Source organism: Mus caroli, chromosome 10 (genome assembly GCF_900094665.2).
Source record: "Mus caroli chromosome 10, CAROLI_EIJ_v1.1, whole genome shotgun sequence".
NCBI lineage: Eukaryota > Metazoa > Chordata > Mammalia > Rodentia > Muridae > Mus > Mus caroli.
In genome coordinates this window covers 19,260,975-19,280,071 of record NC_034579.1, presented here as the reverse complement: position 1 = coordinate 19,280,071, position 19,097 = coordinate 19,260,975, and the positions used below count along the sequence as shown (strand labels likewise).

General features: G+C 40.1%; 1 protein-coding gene across 4 annotated transcripts in view; it reads left to right on the top strand.

Moving 5' to 3' along the window:
- The window catches only part of Eya4 (EYA transcriptional coactivator and phosphatase 4), a 254,932-nt gene that overhangs the window by 151,486 nt on the left and 84,349 nt on the right, over positions 1 to 19,097 (top strand). Inside the window, exon 1 of one of the 4 annotated variants that reach the window (XM_029482162.1) lies at positions 18,771 to 19,008. The exons of the other annotated variants lie outside the window; for them this stretch is intronic. Coding sequence (XP_029338022.1) covers positions 19,004 to 19,008 — 5 coding nt within the window. The 5' untranslated portion in view covers positions 18,771 to 19,003. Of the gene's footprint in view, positions 1 to 18,770; positions 19,009 to 19,097 lie in introns of those variants that run through there. 4 annotated transcript variants of the gene reach the window in all.

The following is a 19,097-nucleotide window of genomic DNA, read 5'->3' as shown; positions in this document are numbered from 1 at the left end:
CACCATCAAAGGGCTGAGAACTGAAGAACAAACAATTTCAATTTGTTTTCTTTCTGTGGTGGGTGGTGCTGTCCAGTACACTTTCTGGATGATGGGGATGTCCTTTGAGATGTGTTGTCTTGTGCAGTGGGCACTAGCTACACTCAACCAATGAGTGACTGAGCTGAGACTAGCGCACTGAGAAGCAAGCCTATTCCTCCGTTTTCACCATCTTACACCAGTGCAGCCACAGGTGGCTAAGGTTTGCTGTATAGCACAGGACAACCATGCAGAGAGTCTGTGGGAGACCAGGGAAGCTCACACCAGCATCTCTACTCTGTAAGATTATTTATACACCGTGCCAGTAGTAAGACTGGATGGGTATTTCTGCTCCTGTTGTTTTGCTCAGCCACCTTTTTCTACATCTAAGAGCCACCTGCCTAGATATGACACTGCAGTCAATGGGCTGGGCTCCCTAGATCCACTAACAATTCAAGAGTGCCCCTCGTCCTGTGCACAAGCTAATCTGATGGAGACAGTCAGTTGACATTAATGACTAATTTGGTTATTTCAACATCTTGGCAGTTATGAATAGTGCCTCAGCAAATGTGGGGGCTACAGATTCTTCCACAACACGCTGGCTTCATCCCTTGGCGAGTGATCCAGCCTCCAGGATTTCTGTGCCAGCAGGAGCTAAGCTTTCTTGTATGTAACCTGACAGCTACACAGAGAGATCTAAGAATCATGGAGCCACCAATTCTATTGCACTCACAATTAAACCCAGGTTGAGAGGGATTTCACTAGATCAAAGTGGAGCTAGTGAAGGTGAACTTTTTCTTTTTTTACTACTTACCAAGTTGCTCTTCACTGGAAGTGATACACACACACATACACACACACACACACACTCGCTCGCATGCATGAGTGCACAGTCAAAACCAGCATCAAACCCCTTGACAACAGAACTCAAATTAACCCTCAATCACACACATATGGGGAGAAGGAACTTGGCTCTGATGTAGGCTGTGACTAATTCTCATGTCACGACTAACGAGAGTAATTAGGGGGCGTTAGGCAATGTCACAAAGGTTTTAGTTGTGCAAAATGATCAGACTTCCTAGAAACAAATGAGACTGCTTAATGTTAAGTGTACACCATTTGAGAATGGGCTACCTAATCTTTAAAAAGTGGAGCTAGTGAATTAAAGGAGCTTCCCCAAACCTCCACCCAGCACATGGTAAGTTCATCACCAAAGTCCATCACTTTGATTCTCAGCTTTCCCCTGACTTCAGGATGCCTCTGTGATGCAACCCTGCCGAGCCCGTCTGTAACTAAAATCCTGCTAAGATTTACCCAGTCTTATATATAGAATCTAGAAACCACACAGAAGTGTTTCTCTTCTAACCCTCACATGATTGTCCAGTCAGTTCATCTGCCATGAAAGAACCACATGAAAGAATTCTCAACAAATCCAACTCATTATCCAAAGTGTTTGCAGAATCCCCCGAGGAGACAGACTCTGGGAGAAGTATCTTCACTACTTTACAAGTGAAATATTGAGGAGAACATTTTTCCTCAAAAAGTCAGAGGAGTAATGACCTAACCACCACACAGGCCGGTAACATGCACATTGTGTTGTTCTAGTAATACATTCCTAATTTGTGTCATAAATGCTCATTAGCAGGATCCAAACTACCAGCAGCAGTGAAAACTACAGCATAAAGCTAGGAAAGGTACTTCTGGGAGCGTTTATGTCATTCGTAAGTAAAGGCTTTTCACGGTTAGTTCTTCATTTTGGTCAATGTATTCCCTATCTCTACCTCCTTTGCAAAACCTCCAAAGAATGCTAGAGAAAACCAGGCAACCACGACATTTGATTTTCTGGCAATCTTCCCTTTGGAAAACAGACTTGAACTTCATGACAGACAGTAGTCTAGGAATGTTCAGAACACAGGAGAGACTTCAATAAGAAATAAGGGAAATTGGAAACAGAAAGAAAGAAAGAAAGAAAGAAAGAAAGAAAGAAAGAAAGAAAGAAAGAAAGAAAAGAAAGAAAGAAAGGAAGGAAGGAAGGAAGGAAGGAAGGAAGGAAGGAAGGAAGGAAGGAAGGAAGGAAGGAAGAAAGGAAGAAAGGAAGNAAGAAAGAAAGAAAGAAAGAAAGAAAAGAAAGAAAGAAAGGAAGGAAGGAAGGAAGGAAGGAAGGAAGGAAGGACGGAAGGAAGGAAGGAAGGAAGGAAGGAAGGAAGGAAGGAAGGAAGGAAGAAAGGAAGAAAGGAAGAAAGGAAGAAAGGAAGAAAGGAGGGAAAGAGTGAGGGATGGAGAAAAGGAGAAAGAGAGGGGAAGAAAAAAAAGAAGAAAGCAGCTGTATTTCCATCCTTTTTTTCAGGAAAAAAAAGGTATAACAAACACTGAAATCCCAAATTGGCTGAATGTGTAAAAAGTTCACTATTTGATTTACAAATTCCTAGTAGACTCCACTTAATTGAATCTAGGAAACTAACCCTACTGGAGCCGAGGAGGCTTCTGATTGTGTTTCACCTGGGTCAGAGAAGGTCTTTGGATTGTTTAGGCCTGGAGAGAAGGGGCTGCTCTGGTGAAGCTGGCTGAACTCTGAGACTACTGGCAAAAGAAGGCTCTAGAGAAAGCAACAGCTAGTCTGTGCTTCCAAGTCTGGGGCTGTTCCAGACTGGCTACCTCTACCCCTTCCTCTCCTTCAACATCTAGTCCAGTCCTCTCTCAGCCTAGCACACACAGACTCTCTCAACAGGACTAAACCATCAACCTCTTGTGAGGAAAACCTTTCCTTTAGTTAAGAACTCTCTGCCCTGATTGCTTAGTAGTGCGGCTTCATTAAAACATGTGATAAAATGTGGGGGAGAAACAGAATTCCAGCTTCAATGATGAACTTAAGTAGTTCAATGAAAGAGGTTGAGTTAATCCACTTCCTAATTATTAAAGGGATCACAACTTCTTTCTAACTTCTAGGAAACAGCAATTCTATCTTCCCAACAAAACACAACAAAACTGAATAAATGCTAACAAGATGCAATGTACTTCAGTCTGGTGCATATTGTTTCATATGGAAGAATCTACTTACATTTTAATGTGGAACACATCCTAGTGTACTAGACTAGTATTTAAGAAAAGAAATAAACACTAAGGGCACACCACAGCACATTGTGGTTTTATTTTCTGTGTACTGTTTTCAGTGGGGGGGCTCTTGCAGATTTATTGGCATACTTCGGCAAGCACTGATGTATTCCTTTATCATCCCATTAAAATAATTACACATATTGAATCTACAGAGTTTAGTAGCTATGTGTTACTACCTTCCTCAAGGCTACTTCCCTCGCCATTCTGGACTTGAGCTCAAAGCCTTGAAAATCTACACAACTCCACCCCACCGCTGAGCTGCATTCAGAACTTCCTGTTTTTAAACACGAGTAACATTGCTATGTTGTAGTTGTGTTTCAAGTGTTTTAAAAGCATATGAGACCTGTACCTTTTAATAGTCATTCAAATGACCAAGAAGGAAGCAGGCATTTTAACACACACATACACACACACACACACACACAATACTCGAGGTAATTAACATGTTCTTCATTTAGCTTAAGATTCTCTTTGTTGTTGTTTGCTTTGGGTGGTTGATGGAGCACTTAGAATTTATACTCTTAGCAAACTTCTAATAAGATACAACATTGCTAACGGTGTTCATCATGGTGTAGGAGAGATCTCTGGGCTTATTTATCCTGTATAAACACAATTCTAGTCTTTGATGCACATGAGCTTCCAACTCATCTCTGATTGCCAGTTTTCTATTTCTAGTCAACAATTCAAAACATGTAAGAGAGATTTTTTATAATAATTTGACTTTTGTGCCCATTTCATTTAGCGCCATATCTTCTAGGTTCATGAATATTGTTGTAAATGGCAGGATTTCCTTATATTTTAAAGCTAAATGACACTTAAATATGCATTAGAACCATATTAATATTATCAGGAGGTAAATTAAAATGTTCTTCCATTTACAGGTTATAGGCTCCGATTACAGATATCATCCACTGTACCCAGATTGGTGTTTCTTAAATACAAAATACTCATTGTGTTTATGCAATTTTGCTTTAAACTTTAGAGTGAGTTCCACAGTATGAAGGGGATAATGAGAAAACATACTATTTTAAGAAAGTGTTATTGAATGTGACATATATTTAGCTTGTCTCAGGACCATATAAAATTCTCAATGAGCAAGTTCTTAAAAGAATTGATATTTAGCTTGTCTGAGGACCATATATAATTCTCAATGAGCAAGTTCTTAAAAGAATTGCAGTTTATATGAAGATTTGCAATATTTTACAAAGCAAAAGACACAGTTAGACCTGAAGGCATGCCCCCTGCACTTCCTGACTGAAGTATGAAGATGTTAGCTCATTCTCTCCATCATGTGAGTCCCCCGGTCCCAGGAAAGCTTCCTACTTTGCCAGTGTAGGCATAGCCCTGGGTTGGTGAGGCTTTCCTCTCATCCTGATGCTTCCCTGAAGTCCTCATGAAAGTGGACCTCAACTCCCCAATGATGTGGTTAAATTATTACCCCCAGGTGATGATTCACCTTCCTCCTCATTGGCTTCTACCTCCTTCAGCTTTAAATCCTGGGGAAACAGAGGGTGTTGGAAGAAGATCAAAGTATCAGGACTGGAGTTGGAGCCTTAGACACAGAGCTGAGACCTAAGCCCTGTCTTCCCTCGGGGCTCCCCTCAGCGGCCCCAACCCCCACTCTTTGACCCCCTGCCCTCCTCAGCCAACCAGAAGACTGGGTCTGTGGTTAGGCTGTTTGCTGCATGGTCTGACAGGCTTTATCATTACTTTTACGTACGGGCAGCCAAATGCCGTTTGATGTTGGTTTCATTTTATAGTGTAATTATAGAAGACAGATGATGTTCAGTGGCATATTTTTTGAACTCCTACTTGTGTTCTTTGGAATAGAAGTTCTGTTCTATGGGAGAAAATTTTAAGAAGTATCAGGTGCCTTGTCCTGAGGCAGCAGGGAGTCAGAGAGTGGCCACAGATACCCCTAGAGCAGGACACAGCTGTTATTTGTGTTAGAAATAATACAGAATCTTCATTTTAAACATGCAAAAATGCAATACCAGGATGTATTTTTGAATCAATTATCAATAATGTAGTTCATGTTCTTTCTAGAAAATATGCACTTGATTAAACTAAAAGCAGAATCATTGCATTTACATATAAGCACACTGTGGCCCATCTCTTTATATTCTTTGAAATAATACTGAATATATTGGAATTCTGGTATGTATGTATGCAGGTATATATTTAGGTGTATGTATGTATATTTAGATTACTGAATGTTAACTTTCTATCTGAGTATGCTACAAATTACCATAAAATTGAGAATTATTTGCATAATATCATGTCACATGATATTTATAATTTATGTAGTCATTTCTTCACTTAGGGATATCCCTGTTCCTTTTAGGATCTTCCATGCAACAAATAATTAACTCAACATATCTGTGCATAATTCTGCTAATATTACCTATATTCTTGGAGAAACATAATCCAGGTCCCAGCTTGTGCCCCTTTTAAAGATGGAAGCTTTTCAATCTTCTTGTGTCATTTTAAAGTCCTTTAAGCACAGAAAGTTTTGTCTCACACACCTCAGACTTGAGTTTGATTTTATATCTAAGTTTTGTATTTGGTGAACTAGAATATTTATTGTTTGATAATATCCTACATAGCCAACACTTAGGATGTTGGAAAAGCCCCAGTTTTACTTAAAAGAAAAAAAAACTTTTATTTGAAACTGAAATTTTGTTTACATTGTTTCCTTTGTTTGAATTTAACTTAAGTATTTAAGTCTAATAACATACCAAAAAGCATGCATTTCAAAATGTGAAGTTTTGTGGTTTATCAAAAAAATAGTATATACTAATGTAATGACGCCAGACAAAACCGGTTCCAATAGCTGCCTCTCGTGCGTCTTTCCCACAGAGGCTCCTGTGTTTTGCTTTAGATATTGTTACTTTCTCAGTTTCTATGAAGGACATCTTGCATGCTGTTAACGTTTTCTGTGTCTGGAATCTTTGTCATGCATTTGTACACATGACTACACAGGGTGTGTATTTGTTCTCATCCCCATGACTTCCGCTCAGTGGCTCTGTTGCTGAGGGAGGGCTCATTGTTAAGATGCCCACTGTTTTAGCAGCACATTGTGTCTAAAGATCTTCACCCATCCACCGCCTCACTTCTAGGTAACTCCCTTTACAGCCTCTGGCTGACAATACCTGGAACTCCTGTCTGTCTTTCTTTTTATTGTGCTGCTCAGGTGCAGCTGTGTACCTTGCTTGACCTCCTCAGTACATCCAGCAGCAGGAGTGAGTCTCTGACAGGAGACTTAGATGGCGCACAGCTCTTACTGTCCCAGGCTTTGTTTGCAGTCCACATTTCTCTGCCTTGGTTCCTCTCGTCTGCACAGCCATCTAAGAGTTTTCAGAAGAATTGTGAGCCTCTGTGGATTTGCTCTTAGCTCTCAGGCATCATTACGCTACATTGCCTGATAGTCCATGTTTTACAAACCACTGTCTAGTCGATTCCATTCGATCTTATTAGTTGTTTGGGGTGAAAAGAGATCACATGTGTAGCTCTTAAAGATGGTTGGCCTTGCACATCAGTTTTAAATGAGTGTTTCTTCAGTAATAGGATGCCTTAGAAATAAAGAAAAACTTTTCTTGGCCTTTTTTTATTTTTAATTCTCTCTATATAAGTATTTATTTCATTTAGTTTGAAAAATCTAATCCAACTTTCCAATGGGCACACAAGCTCAGAAAAGTGAGGTGTCTGGTGGAAGACCACAAAAACTCCAAGCTCAGGCTTGTGTGCTATGAAAGCCACTTCCTCACCAGCCACATTGGTTCGGTAAACTTCAGGCTTTGCTTGCGTGGACAGAAACTCCATGACAATTTTAATAAGCAGAACTCCAGACTGAATCGGTGTCTTAGTCCTGACATGAAGTAGGCCATAACTATCCATTTTCTGTTTAAAAGCTGTCTGGTGGGTCCATATGCCGACATGAAGAGATGCCCCACAGTGGCTTGGACACACAGACAGTCTATGCCCTTCTATGTCTAACCCTTTTCTCTTTCCTCGAGGTGCTGGGTATTTTCAAGTCCTCCAGGACCCCGACTTTTGCATGAGCTTGCCAGATGTGTATATTGCTTTTTCTTTTTCAAGACCTGTTTAAAGGCTGCCCTTTGTTATAGAGTTCTCTTTCCTCTGATCTCCTGGTGATCGATTCGTTTACCAGATAGAACCATGAGGATCATGAGATGCGTTGTATCAGCAGTGTTCCTCTCTGACACAGTTTTTTCATAAAATTTGCCAAGAAGGAGGTTGTCGTGTCCTTGTACACTGCTATCTCCCGCTCAGAAGACTGACTGCAACTTTCTAGGTAATTGGTTGATTTTCTTTTTCCATTGGTTGACTAATGAATGTGTCAGGCCCTAAGCAAGAAAAGGCACCTCTAGAAAGTTATTAAAGAAGGAGGCCCAGGCATGAGAGAGTCACAGGAGAAGAAGTCAACCCTCTTCCCCAACTTCAAGTTAACTCAGAGAATGCCCCAAAGGAAACAGCAAGGCCTTTCCTAATGCTTTCACTGGAGTCAAGGAGGAAAGGAAAACAGAGCTTATTTCAGGTATAATGGGTCTTTGTGCAAATATGGGAGTTAAGAAACAGCAGTTTTGTGTTCTTCTCAACACATGGAAAAGATAAAGCATGTGCGTACCTAAATGATATCATCAGAAGAGAAACTGTGTGCACAAAAATGTGTGCCTATATGTTCCTGCTACTGATAACGGTACCAATCCTGATTATTATAGTTTTCCTGTCAATAAGTGCAGTACACACACACTTAAGATAAAATTGCTTGTTTTTAGAGAATTCCACTGCTCCTGCAAAGAAAACAAACAAACAACACCAAAACTTGGTGTACAGATAAATGGAGGAATAGGATAAAATATCATCTCATTCTGGGATGCGAACTGAACTTCATGAAGTTTGTAAATAGACATGTCTGGGGCCAGCTGCGCAGTGTACTTATGTCACTGTGGGTGTACAGATGGGTTTAGTCACATGCTTGACACCTGTTGTCCATGTGGAAAACTGAAGAGCTATGTGTTAGGTGTCATTGTTCCTGTCCTGATCCTTGTAGCATCTGAGATTATTATCTTGACTGGATTTTGGCAGCGATATGGTATGGCATTTGAAAATTAAATATAAAAATAGGTCCATTCTGGAGAGAAGACATCCAGAAGTCACATAGAGCAGATCCATTGTGGAGTTTGTGAAGATCAGAAAATAAATGGTTTGCACAAAATTGGAGGACATTGTAGGAGATCCCAAACTGGACCCCACTCCTTGGTAGCCCTTGGGATCTTTTTCCTTTCTCTCCATGAGCTGTGTGATACCTAGGGAGAGAAAAGAAAGCCATCTTTCACAAACATGAGTTCTTTGGTTGGTCAATTATCAGAAGATCAAAGTCAAGAATCAAAGAAATTAACTATTTGCCTAAAATAACAAATTGCGTATGAAGAGCCAAGCTGGAATGTGACAACCGAGCTTCACAGTTAAATCTGGCTCTCTTCACAGAGAGGCTTTTTAATCACAGTGTGTGTGTGTGTGTGTGTGTGTGTGTGTGTGTGTGTGTGTGTGTGTGTGTATACAGGGCTTTTCTGAACCCTGTGAAATTTAATGCATTGATCTGTATTGTAGGCAGTACATGTGCTTCAAAACCAAATATCTCTTACAGTCTTCTCTTTGTTTCCAGGTTAAGTTGAATCTTATCAACCTCTTCCTTGCATTTTGAGTTTTCCAGTTTCATGCTGATGCTTAAACTAGTAGCACATTTTGATGTTAGTGTCGCCTGGGGCTTTATTTAGCTCCTCATCCTTCCCTTAGCAGCGAGCATGGATGACTGTACTTTCAGAACCTACATATTACCTAACAGAACTCTGCAAAGCCAAGCCCCTTTGCATTGCAGGCTGGAATGCACAGTGGGGTGTGTTGGGAAGAGCCTGCCCTTCCAGTGGGGTTCTGAGCACTGGCTCACATTTTTTTAACCAGGGGAATGCAACAGCTGTGGCTGATCCTTCAGCTTTGTTATGCACAATGCTCAGACTGTGAGACGTCACACAAATCTCCTGTCCCCACAATGCCCGCCACAGTACCACATATACACTAATTGCTCAAAACTATGCATGCTTAATGGAAGTTATTTTTGGCATTATACTGAGGCATTTTTTTTCTGTAACATTGAACATATGTTCCAATGGCAAAAAAAAAAATGATCAGAAGGAAAAAAAACACTTACCCATTTTTCCCTTTTGTAGTTTTTAATCTTGATTTAGACTTTACTTGAGTGTTCTTCAACATGTTCTAAGCTATATAGACATGGAAAATGCTAGTGTACATTATGGGCTCTAATATATTTTAAATACACTAACTGAAAATCCAGCATACCTATAAATTGTATGAAATCTGAACACAAATGGGAAATTTTTTCAACATGAACACTTTGTTTTGGACATATCAGCCAGGAAAATAGTGCTACACAAACTGGGCACAGTTGTATAAATAAGAAGACTAAATAGACATAAAGAGGAATCGTGGGGGTTGAACGGATGGCTCAGCTAACAATGCCTGCTGCACAGGCATGAGGACCTCTCTTCAGATTCCCCATACACAATTACAAGTTTTCCACTGTGGCCGTGATTGGCTGCAGCCTCATCTTTGGGGAAGGAGAGACAGCAAGAGCAAGGGCAGGGGCTGCCAGGTAACTCATCTTCTTGAATCGATGAGCTCCAGTTCTCCTGAGAGATCTTATCTCATAAAATAAGAGCCACAGAGGAAGGTGCCCAACATCAATGTCACTCACACATGTGTCCATGCAGTACACACACAAGAACTTGCATACATGCACAAACCACACACACAGAGCAGGAGAGAGAGAGATTACGATCTGCAGATATATCCCAGTGGTAGAAAGTCACCAAGTTTATCAATTGCCACTCACTGGCTAGAATAATATAATTATATATTTGAAATATACTTCAAAAATGGTGACCATAGTTCATCTGGGAGCAATAATTCCTGAAGAAATAAGGATTTGCTGGCTAGGCTCCTGAGTCATTTTCTTCAGCATGCAATGTGGCAGCGCGACACTGGCTTGACCTTCTTGACTCTGACTCTGTTACTGTCTACGTATATCCAGAAAGAAGATGCTATCTTCCTCTTTTAAACGGGGGTAGGGATCTACATGGTGTTTGGCTGTTTCTTTCATCAGTTCCTTAAACTCTGAGATTCAAGGCGTGGTTCTGGGGACCCCACCTTCTGCAGACCCATGGTCACTGAGGGAGGAGGGATAACTCTTTCACTTGTGTGACATCCAACTTTGCTCTTGGTGACATTGAGAAATGCCTCTCTCAAAGTGTTCTGCTTTGGAATGGAAACTCATTTTTTAAAATATTTTTTATTAGGTATTTTCCTCATTTACATTTCCAATGCTATTCCAAAAGTCCCCCATACCCTCCCCCCCCCCACTCCCCTGCCTACCCACTCCCACTTTTTGGCCCTGGCATTCCCCTGTACTGGGGCATATAAAGTTTTTTTTTATTCTCATAGTCTCCCACTGCAATGTGTCATACTTTTACTTAAGAGTCTCTTTTGTTATTCGTCCTCATCTCTCATTGGACATTGGTGGTTTTGTCTGTTCGTGACCGCAGGATATGTCTGGCATCATCTCTCACAAATGAATGACCATCCTCGTCACACTGTGATTTCTCATGCTAGAGATCCATTCTTGATTATCCAACTTAGTACTCCTCAACATGCCTCTGATAAATAGATTTCAGATAAACATTCGAAAGTGAATGACGTGCTTTAGTCTTGCATGAAGGAAGTTGTGAGCAGCAAAACCATGTGCAGATAAACCGTAAAGACGCTTTACCTTTTCCCATGCTCCTCTTGGCGGTAAAAGAAGAGTCAAACTGAAACATTATGCACGGCCTAACCCAAAGGACTTCTGTCATTTAGAAAGGAAAGCAGTAGAGAGAAGCAGTGCAGGCAGCCAGGGCACAGTAAAGAGTTTCCTTGTCAAAAGGACACACAGAGTTCTTCATCTTTTTTTCTCTGGTACTCAGCCTACCATAAGAGGGCACTAAATAAGATGCCTATGAATGAATGGATGGATTAATTAATTAATTATGCCCCTACATTGAAAACTCAGAAGAGAATCTTTTTCTTTGCTGCAATCTTGCCTATGGACATATTGAGTATGTTGCTTTTTGTAAGTGCAACAATGAGAATAGAAAGTGTAAACTATGGGGTTTACATTTTTGGAGCTGAGTTATTACACTGGAGAAGCTTCAGGGATGTATCTAGGCGATTAACTTTACATTATAAATCACAAAACAAGGCTGTAATTCGTAGATCTAAATAAGAAGAATAAATACCCAAACTCCCACGGGCCAGGCAGAGTGACGCACATTTGTAATCCCAGCATCTGGACAATGGAAGCAGAAGGATCCCCGTGAGTGTGAGGCTATATTACAAATAACAACATTTTGCTTCCAACTTACACTTTAATGGTATCTTTCTAACTATACATCAGGCTTCACTCCAGCATCCTCGCTAGCCAGCATAAGAACTTTTTTTCTTGGTTTTGTGTGCAGAAGAAAATTGAACAGCAAAGAGTCAAGTCATGTATTGACTTAGGAAAACGTGTGGCTGCGGTGTAGCATCAGATCCTCAGAGAATGCTATTCTTTCTGCATGCTCAGGTAGATTTAAAGAAATAGTTATTTCATTTTTAATTGTGTGTGTGTGCACGTGTGTGTGTGTGCGTAATTTACAGGCAGTTTTAAGCCACCTGACCTAGGTGTAAGGGAATAAACTCTAGTCCTCCGAATGGGCAGAGACGCTCTTAATTGCAGAGCCTTCTCACCAGCCCCCAGGTTCTGTAGCATATTCTTAAATTTTCTTTTTATCATAACAGTTTTAAAAGAAAAGACATTGATGACCTTGAACAACTTGAGCACTTATATAAACTCCCCGTCTCCACTGGAATCAATTTTGCCAACCTTGTGATATCCCTGAGGGTGACTGCACGTTTGGATGCATTAGAATGACACACTAAACTGTCCCAGTTCGTGTTGGTCCTGGAAGGAGCTCCAGAGATGATTACAACTCTCTTTCTCATGACACCCAGTTTAATCCAAAAGGAGCAGGCCTGCCACAGATCAGGAGCTGAACTTGATACAGAGGACTAGCGACAACCTAACAGTTTTCTCTGGCTAGAATTTCTTCTTACGATGATTACTACAGCTTGCTCTCTAGGTGAGGCTTCTGTGTATGAAAATGGGCAGACTCTTCACTCTTCTGTTTGATTTGTCCTTAGGCAGTTCATCTTTCCAGTGAAGACAAGTAAAAACATGTCCATCATACAAGAGCGGACCAGTAGGGCACAGTGAGATTTCTACCTTTACTGCCTGCTTGCCTGTGGATAAACCAAGCAGTAGTCATACAGAAGAGTTATTAAATATCCCTCCACATTCTGATCATAATTGCAGCTGGAATCATATCTAGTAGAAATACCGTTCAGAGTAGCTTAGGTCGTCTATCCAAATATTGCGTAGAAGTCAGGAAGAGGTGGTTAGATGGCCAGCATGTTAATCCAAACACACCAGGGAATCTAAATAAATCAAGTAATATCACATAGGAGTACGGTTTAATACATGGAGCTTGTGGCAAGCCATGAGGTTTTGGACTTGTTCCATTTGCCTAAAATTGGGTCACAGTATGTTTTATTTAACACGGATTCTTGAGAGCAGTCACGCTATTCATCATTTTAGTATCCCCGTATTTGAGTGACCCTTCCTGGCTTCTAAGTGACATTGAGAGTAAAGGAATTGCAGAGTCCAGACTTTCCTGAAATGTGGGGATCATGTTATGGGATAGGATGGAGCCATGTTTATTGATTCTTTTCCTAAGAGCTAACTGTGAACAAAAACAGGTCAGCTTTAAAAGCTGTTTGGCCTATAGGGACAGCTGAGAGTTGAACGGTGTCCATGATAGCTTAAGCAGGGTAAAGCTATGAGCAGCCTCATGCTTCCCCAGGGTTCATAGCCTCACAGACAAAGAATTAAAGTAGGAAAGGAAATACAGCCACTTGGTGACAAATGAGAAGCAATTTCTCACCACAGTGAAGTTTAAAGCTGATGTGTGTCTGCAGTGCTAACACTTTTATCTTTATTTTGTGTTAAAAATGTCAAGTCATTTTAGTAATAATGTTCTTTGTTCTGAATGGAATAATATCTGTGTTTTAAAATTTACCCATTTTTTTTCTATTGTGATATCTCAGACAGGTAAGTACATTTGGATATCATTTTCAACCTATACATCATTTTGCTGTTCCTTTTAGATCTTATGTGAAAGTAAAAGAGAGTCTGTGAGGATATCTGTGTATCCTGAGACATCCTTTCTCTGGGAAAAACATTATCCTGAACGTAGAAACCATCATTCCCATGAAATTGTTAATTTATCTTACTATATATTTATTAACTTGGAAACAATGTATCTTATGGTGTATTCTTATCAAGTACAGTTTCTCATGGTTTTAAAATCTACAGATCTATAAAATGGTAAACATAATTCTATCTTGTCTTTTTATCTAATGTTACAATTTATGCTTTAACTTATACTAATCGTGTAAACCTACCTATTTTCTATACCACAGTAAAACATCCCCCCTTTTTAAGATTCCCTTTCTAGGTGAATATGTAATTTTTGTAAGTCTTTGCTTTTACAAATAAACAATGTTAATACTCTAATGTTCTGTGGTTTAAACAGAAAGGAGAAATCTGAGGATTTGGTGCCTGGAATCTATTTAGCATTTATTGTGAAACGCAAGTTTTTGTAAGCATTTTAAGTATCAGAACATGTGTGTTTAATAAAAAAGCATTTTGTGAACTAATATTTCAAACATTCCGATGAGGCAGTGTTAACAAAAAATTATACACTTTAAAAATATTCCTCTAACCAAGATGAGTGAGCATTCTGTTCCCCTGGACTTCTATTCCCTGTCTCCAGAAACCCCTGGACTTTCCCCATTCCCTATCTGATTTGCCTGGCCCATTCTTCTCCAGTGATTATGCTGCTGGAGTGGAATTTATGGCAGGGTGGCTCAGCAGCAAGTTTGCCATCTCTCCATCCTACTGCCGGACTGTTCGCAATCCCAGAGGCAGTCTGGTCAGCAGAAATCCAGATCTTCGCCTGCAGTGATAATAGGTGGGAGGGGAAAGAATAAGGAAGGTAACCGGAAACGCTAAGATACCAGGGCTTCCTGAGTGGTCACGTGAGACTTGCAAGAGTAAGGAGAGGAGCTAAGCAGAGAGCTGGAAGGGGCTGAAGGCTGAATCTTCCGCATTTGTGCCAAAGGCATAAACGGGTGTCAATACTTTAAAATGTACTAATGGAAACTTGAAAAGTGGTATTGTAATCATTAGTAATACAAACACATTTTCAACTTTCCTGGCTACCACATCCCTGCCATCAAACTGGCTGCACTGTTTTCAATTCTCAGCATAAGTATGATAATTTGCCCACTTCACCACGCTCCAGCTCGCACTGACCTCCAGCTAGTTTTGAACGGTTTGACAGATTGATGGATTCGATCCAATGTCTCATCCTTTTCCAAAGTTGCAACCAACCGATGTTAGAATAATGTCAGGCAATCATAAAGTGGGTATTTTAATTGATATTTTTATATTCATAATGTTTATTTTTCAAAATACTTTTTGGTGCATACATGACATAGTTTTATAGTACCTAAAGGAGATTATTAAAATTAATACATAGCGCATTACATGAAGATAAGTTTAATGCTTAGCACAACTTTATGAAGGTTCAGTGTTTGAAGTACCTAAGGCATCGCACAATCAACTTACTCATCAGCTTCAAAAATTCACTGCTTCCTATTAGGAGTTTATTCATGTTTCCCTAACCACACATTTCTTTTCATGATTCCTCAGACTCCTCTGTGTGATAGATGTGTGCCCAGGATCACTCTCCCATGGTCATTGCTCTATCAGCAAACAGTACCCCAATGTGTCTATCCATTCACTACTTGATAAATATTTATGCTATCTCCAGCTTATTGGGCTTGTTATGTCTCTTAGGGGAAAATGTACATACCTGTATATTTTTCTAAGCAAAGCATTAAAGAAAAATTAATTCCCAGTGTCACTCAGTGCCCAGGACAGCATCTTAACAGAACTGAAATTATTCACACTCTTTTCCCTAAGGCCCTCCACAGCTTATTGAATCTCCCTTGGAAGAACACCTCCAGCCCACATCACTCTTCCTCACTGAAAAGGCTCTCTCCTGTTCTCTCCCTTTAATTCTTCCCTTCAATTCAATGTGGATTATTTCTGAAATTTCCTTGCTTGTGTCTAATGAGTTCTCAAGTTGGTCATGCAGCGTACTACATAGCTCCCAGTCCTCTGTCTCTGCTTTCTTCTAGACTTTAGCCTTATCTTCTGCAATGCCCCAGCAAGCTCTTGTCTCATTTCTTGACTCCAGTTTGCCTATGTTCACCCTACAAGTGCTCAGCATATGTTCCAGTATTCTGTTTCAAGCACCATGCTTGGCTGCATTCAGCTCTCATTTGCTGCACTTAAAATTGTTTAGCATGAGTCTTACTAGGTGTATTTAACACAATCAGTGAAGAGTCCAAGATGGCGCATGCCTATGCCTCTCAACTCATACCAAGCTGAACTCATTGATCTTGTTACTAAACAGAAGATGGGCCCAAATTCTGTGATGCAGAAGTACTTAAGCTTACTGGAACCACAAAAAAAATTATCCTTTATATACCTCCTTGTCTTTGAAGGCACTTATCTTTTCATCTAAAACTCTCTGTGACCAGAAAAAAGCTTAGAACTGTTTGAGCGCCACATTGCTGGTGCACCTATGTTGACTCACTCAAATCAGCTGCTTCTCCTCTCTGCTAGAGTGACTGCTCACTGCCCTGGCTTAACACTCTTCTAAGCACCTTCTTTGATGTCTGTGGCCACAGAAAGCATAGAGGCCAGGGTTTTTTCCCTTGAATCCAGTGACAACAAGGTTATCATTCCTTAATAGGTGCATAATAAGCTTTATGTTCACATAACTCAAAGCATGGTGCTCAGTATATAGAAATGACTTATAGGTGGTTTAAAGACTGAGTCACAGTCCTCTAGTCAAAATATGGCTAATGCCTTCCACTTATTTTTAATTCTGTCATCACACTAGTTAAAAACCACTTAGCTTCCTGCTTGAACTGTTGCACCACGTTCCAACATCTTATGTCAATGTTGTCTGCGTTTTCAAAACAGCACTAACACAGATTATCAAGATTAGCCTCTTATAGAGTCTCACATTCATTACATCTCTCCCCTATCATATTCTATCACCTGCCTTTTAAAATCTGTAGCTATGTAATGTGTCATTGTTAGTGATATTTACCCTGCTGGGCCCGGGGACTCCACAACTTATTTCTCTCATCAAGCAACAGCATTGCACCTGTTGGTCAACCCTCCCCCAATGCTCTGCCAAGTCTCCTCTACTCTGCACTCTTCTATCTGGACTTCTGTGAGATCAATTGTTAGATTTCACTCGTCTGAGTACCTGGTCCTCTTTCCCCTATCTGACTGAATTCTGCTATTAATTATGCCTCGCTAAAGTTGTATAAACACCAGAGCCACATCTCCCAGGGGTGTTTGGGTATGGCTTCATCAATAGCACAAAGGTTTGAAGTGCACCACCAACATTCATATATATGAATAATAAGGTAACACATGGTAAAAAATATCCAATGCCAGTAGCAATTGTGATGGAAGTAAGCCCAATTTTCTCCCCATACCCCACACTAAAACACAAGCCTCATAAAGCATACATATTTGTCAGTCTTATTGACAAAAAAGTCCAAGGGCCTACATACTCAGATATTTGATAAAGAAATTAATAAAGGCATGAACTTATCTACAAAACAGTAGAAAAACAAGCAATCCATATTTCTTCAGAGGAAAATGTTGTAGCATAAAAGGATATGAGAAAATATCTGAGTTTTGACATATGTTTTCAAGTAGAATCGTGAGATCAAGAGACTAATATATCCATTTATTTTAAATGTAACATTTCTGAGCTTAAATCAAGCATAGTTTCTTACTTCTGTAATGTTGGCACCCCTGAAGCTGAACCAGGAGGGTTGTGTTGAATTCAAGGCAAGCCAGGCATACAGAATGAGACATTGTCTCAACAAACCTGAATTAATTCATTAACTCTGACTTTAAGAACACCTTCCGTACTCAACAGTGACAATTAAACAAACACATTTTACACAACTTTTATTTATTAATATAGTTTAAAAGTATCTCAATAGCTCTACTATGAGTATTATAGACAGGTGGTTCAGGTGGTCTCTTCCAGAAGACCCAGATTTAATTCCCAGAAGCTCATAGTCATCTGTAACTAGTTCTACGGAATGTGACATACTCTCTGCACAAATATACATGCAAGCAACATATCCATTCACATAAAGTAGCATTTTGAAATGCATGTCACTTTTTTATATTTCTTAGCTTTGCACCTGTTGGTCAAACCTCCCCCAATGCTCTGCTAAAGTCTTTGATAGAAATGTAGAAACTGCTCATTAGATATTTGATTTGGAACAATAGAGTGGCTCTCTGTTTAACACTGTGCAGGGGAGTAATTTAAGGAAGAGGTGACATAGTTTGTGGCTGAGTTTGAGGAAAGAAAATCCCATGATTCTGTAGAGGGATGAGGTACAGAGAAGACAAGAGAACAAAGTGCGAGCAGAGTTTGCTGTTTCATCAGGATGCAGTGACAGCATCCATTAGAGATGTGCACTTGGGGAAAAGTGTCTAGCTAAAACTATGTGTGATTATGTCACATCCTAAAATGGTTAATATAAATAATTAGTAAGAATTGATATAGACTGTGATTAGGACAAAAGGAATGGATACTTTAGAATTTATTTAGGCAAAATCAGTAATGGTATAGACAAGCTGAGGAAAATTGAATTTGCATGTTCAATCTAGTAAGGCATTAAAATATAAATGAGTGTATGTGAGAGAGACAGAGACAGAGAGATGGAGACACACACACACACACACAGGAAGCTGATAATAAGTTTAGCTGTAAATGTATGGATCAGAAAAATCCCAGAAAGTGACCAGTATAAAATTGGAGGAATGGAAGGTTTGGATTAGTGTTCAGAAAAGAGGACCGATAAAAGACTTGAAATTGGTTCAAAAGCAAATAACAAAAGCAATACATAAGCAAATATGATAACATAAGTACATGTATAATTTCCCCAAAGGGGTGCTTGCTTTGAATGAGACGAAATGAATGACTTAGTCTGCCAGGTAAGGACATAAAAAGATCAAGGTAACTGGAATGTCCCCAAAGAAGCCTGGAAATCAATGGCCAAACCTGACGTCAAGAAACTAAGGAAGAACAGCGGTATCCCTTTAAATGTTTTCAAGTGCAAGTAATGGAGACGCTGACTTCCCCCAACTTCGAACAGTGAGTGATTGTTACATGTTGCTCACATATCCAGAATTCCAGAGGTGAGGCTGCCTCAATAGCTGACCCAGGAACATGGTGATCTCATCACAGAAACAGTCTCCTTTGTCTCCTTCTGCCCCACCCTCCCCAGTTTCCATCAGCCTTGCGTCTCTTCCTCCCCTCATAACAATGATGACTGACTGGAAGTAGAAATGGAGGCCATGAGTTCCTTATTCCCATCTAGACAAGAGACAGTTGGAGACAGAAAGGTCTTGCCTAAGAATGAAGATGACCCCACCCCTCTCCAGCGTACCCCTTAGCCTCCAATGACATGGACTGAGTCACCTGATGAGGATTCCTGAAACAACCACTGACTTGGAAGAACAATGAGGTTTGCGTTTTCTAGAACTGATTCTGGATTAATTTCATAGACGCATTGGTCGTTGGTAGTGAGAGATTCTTCAGGTAATCTTGAAGGAA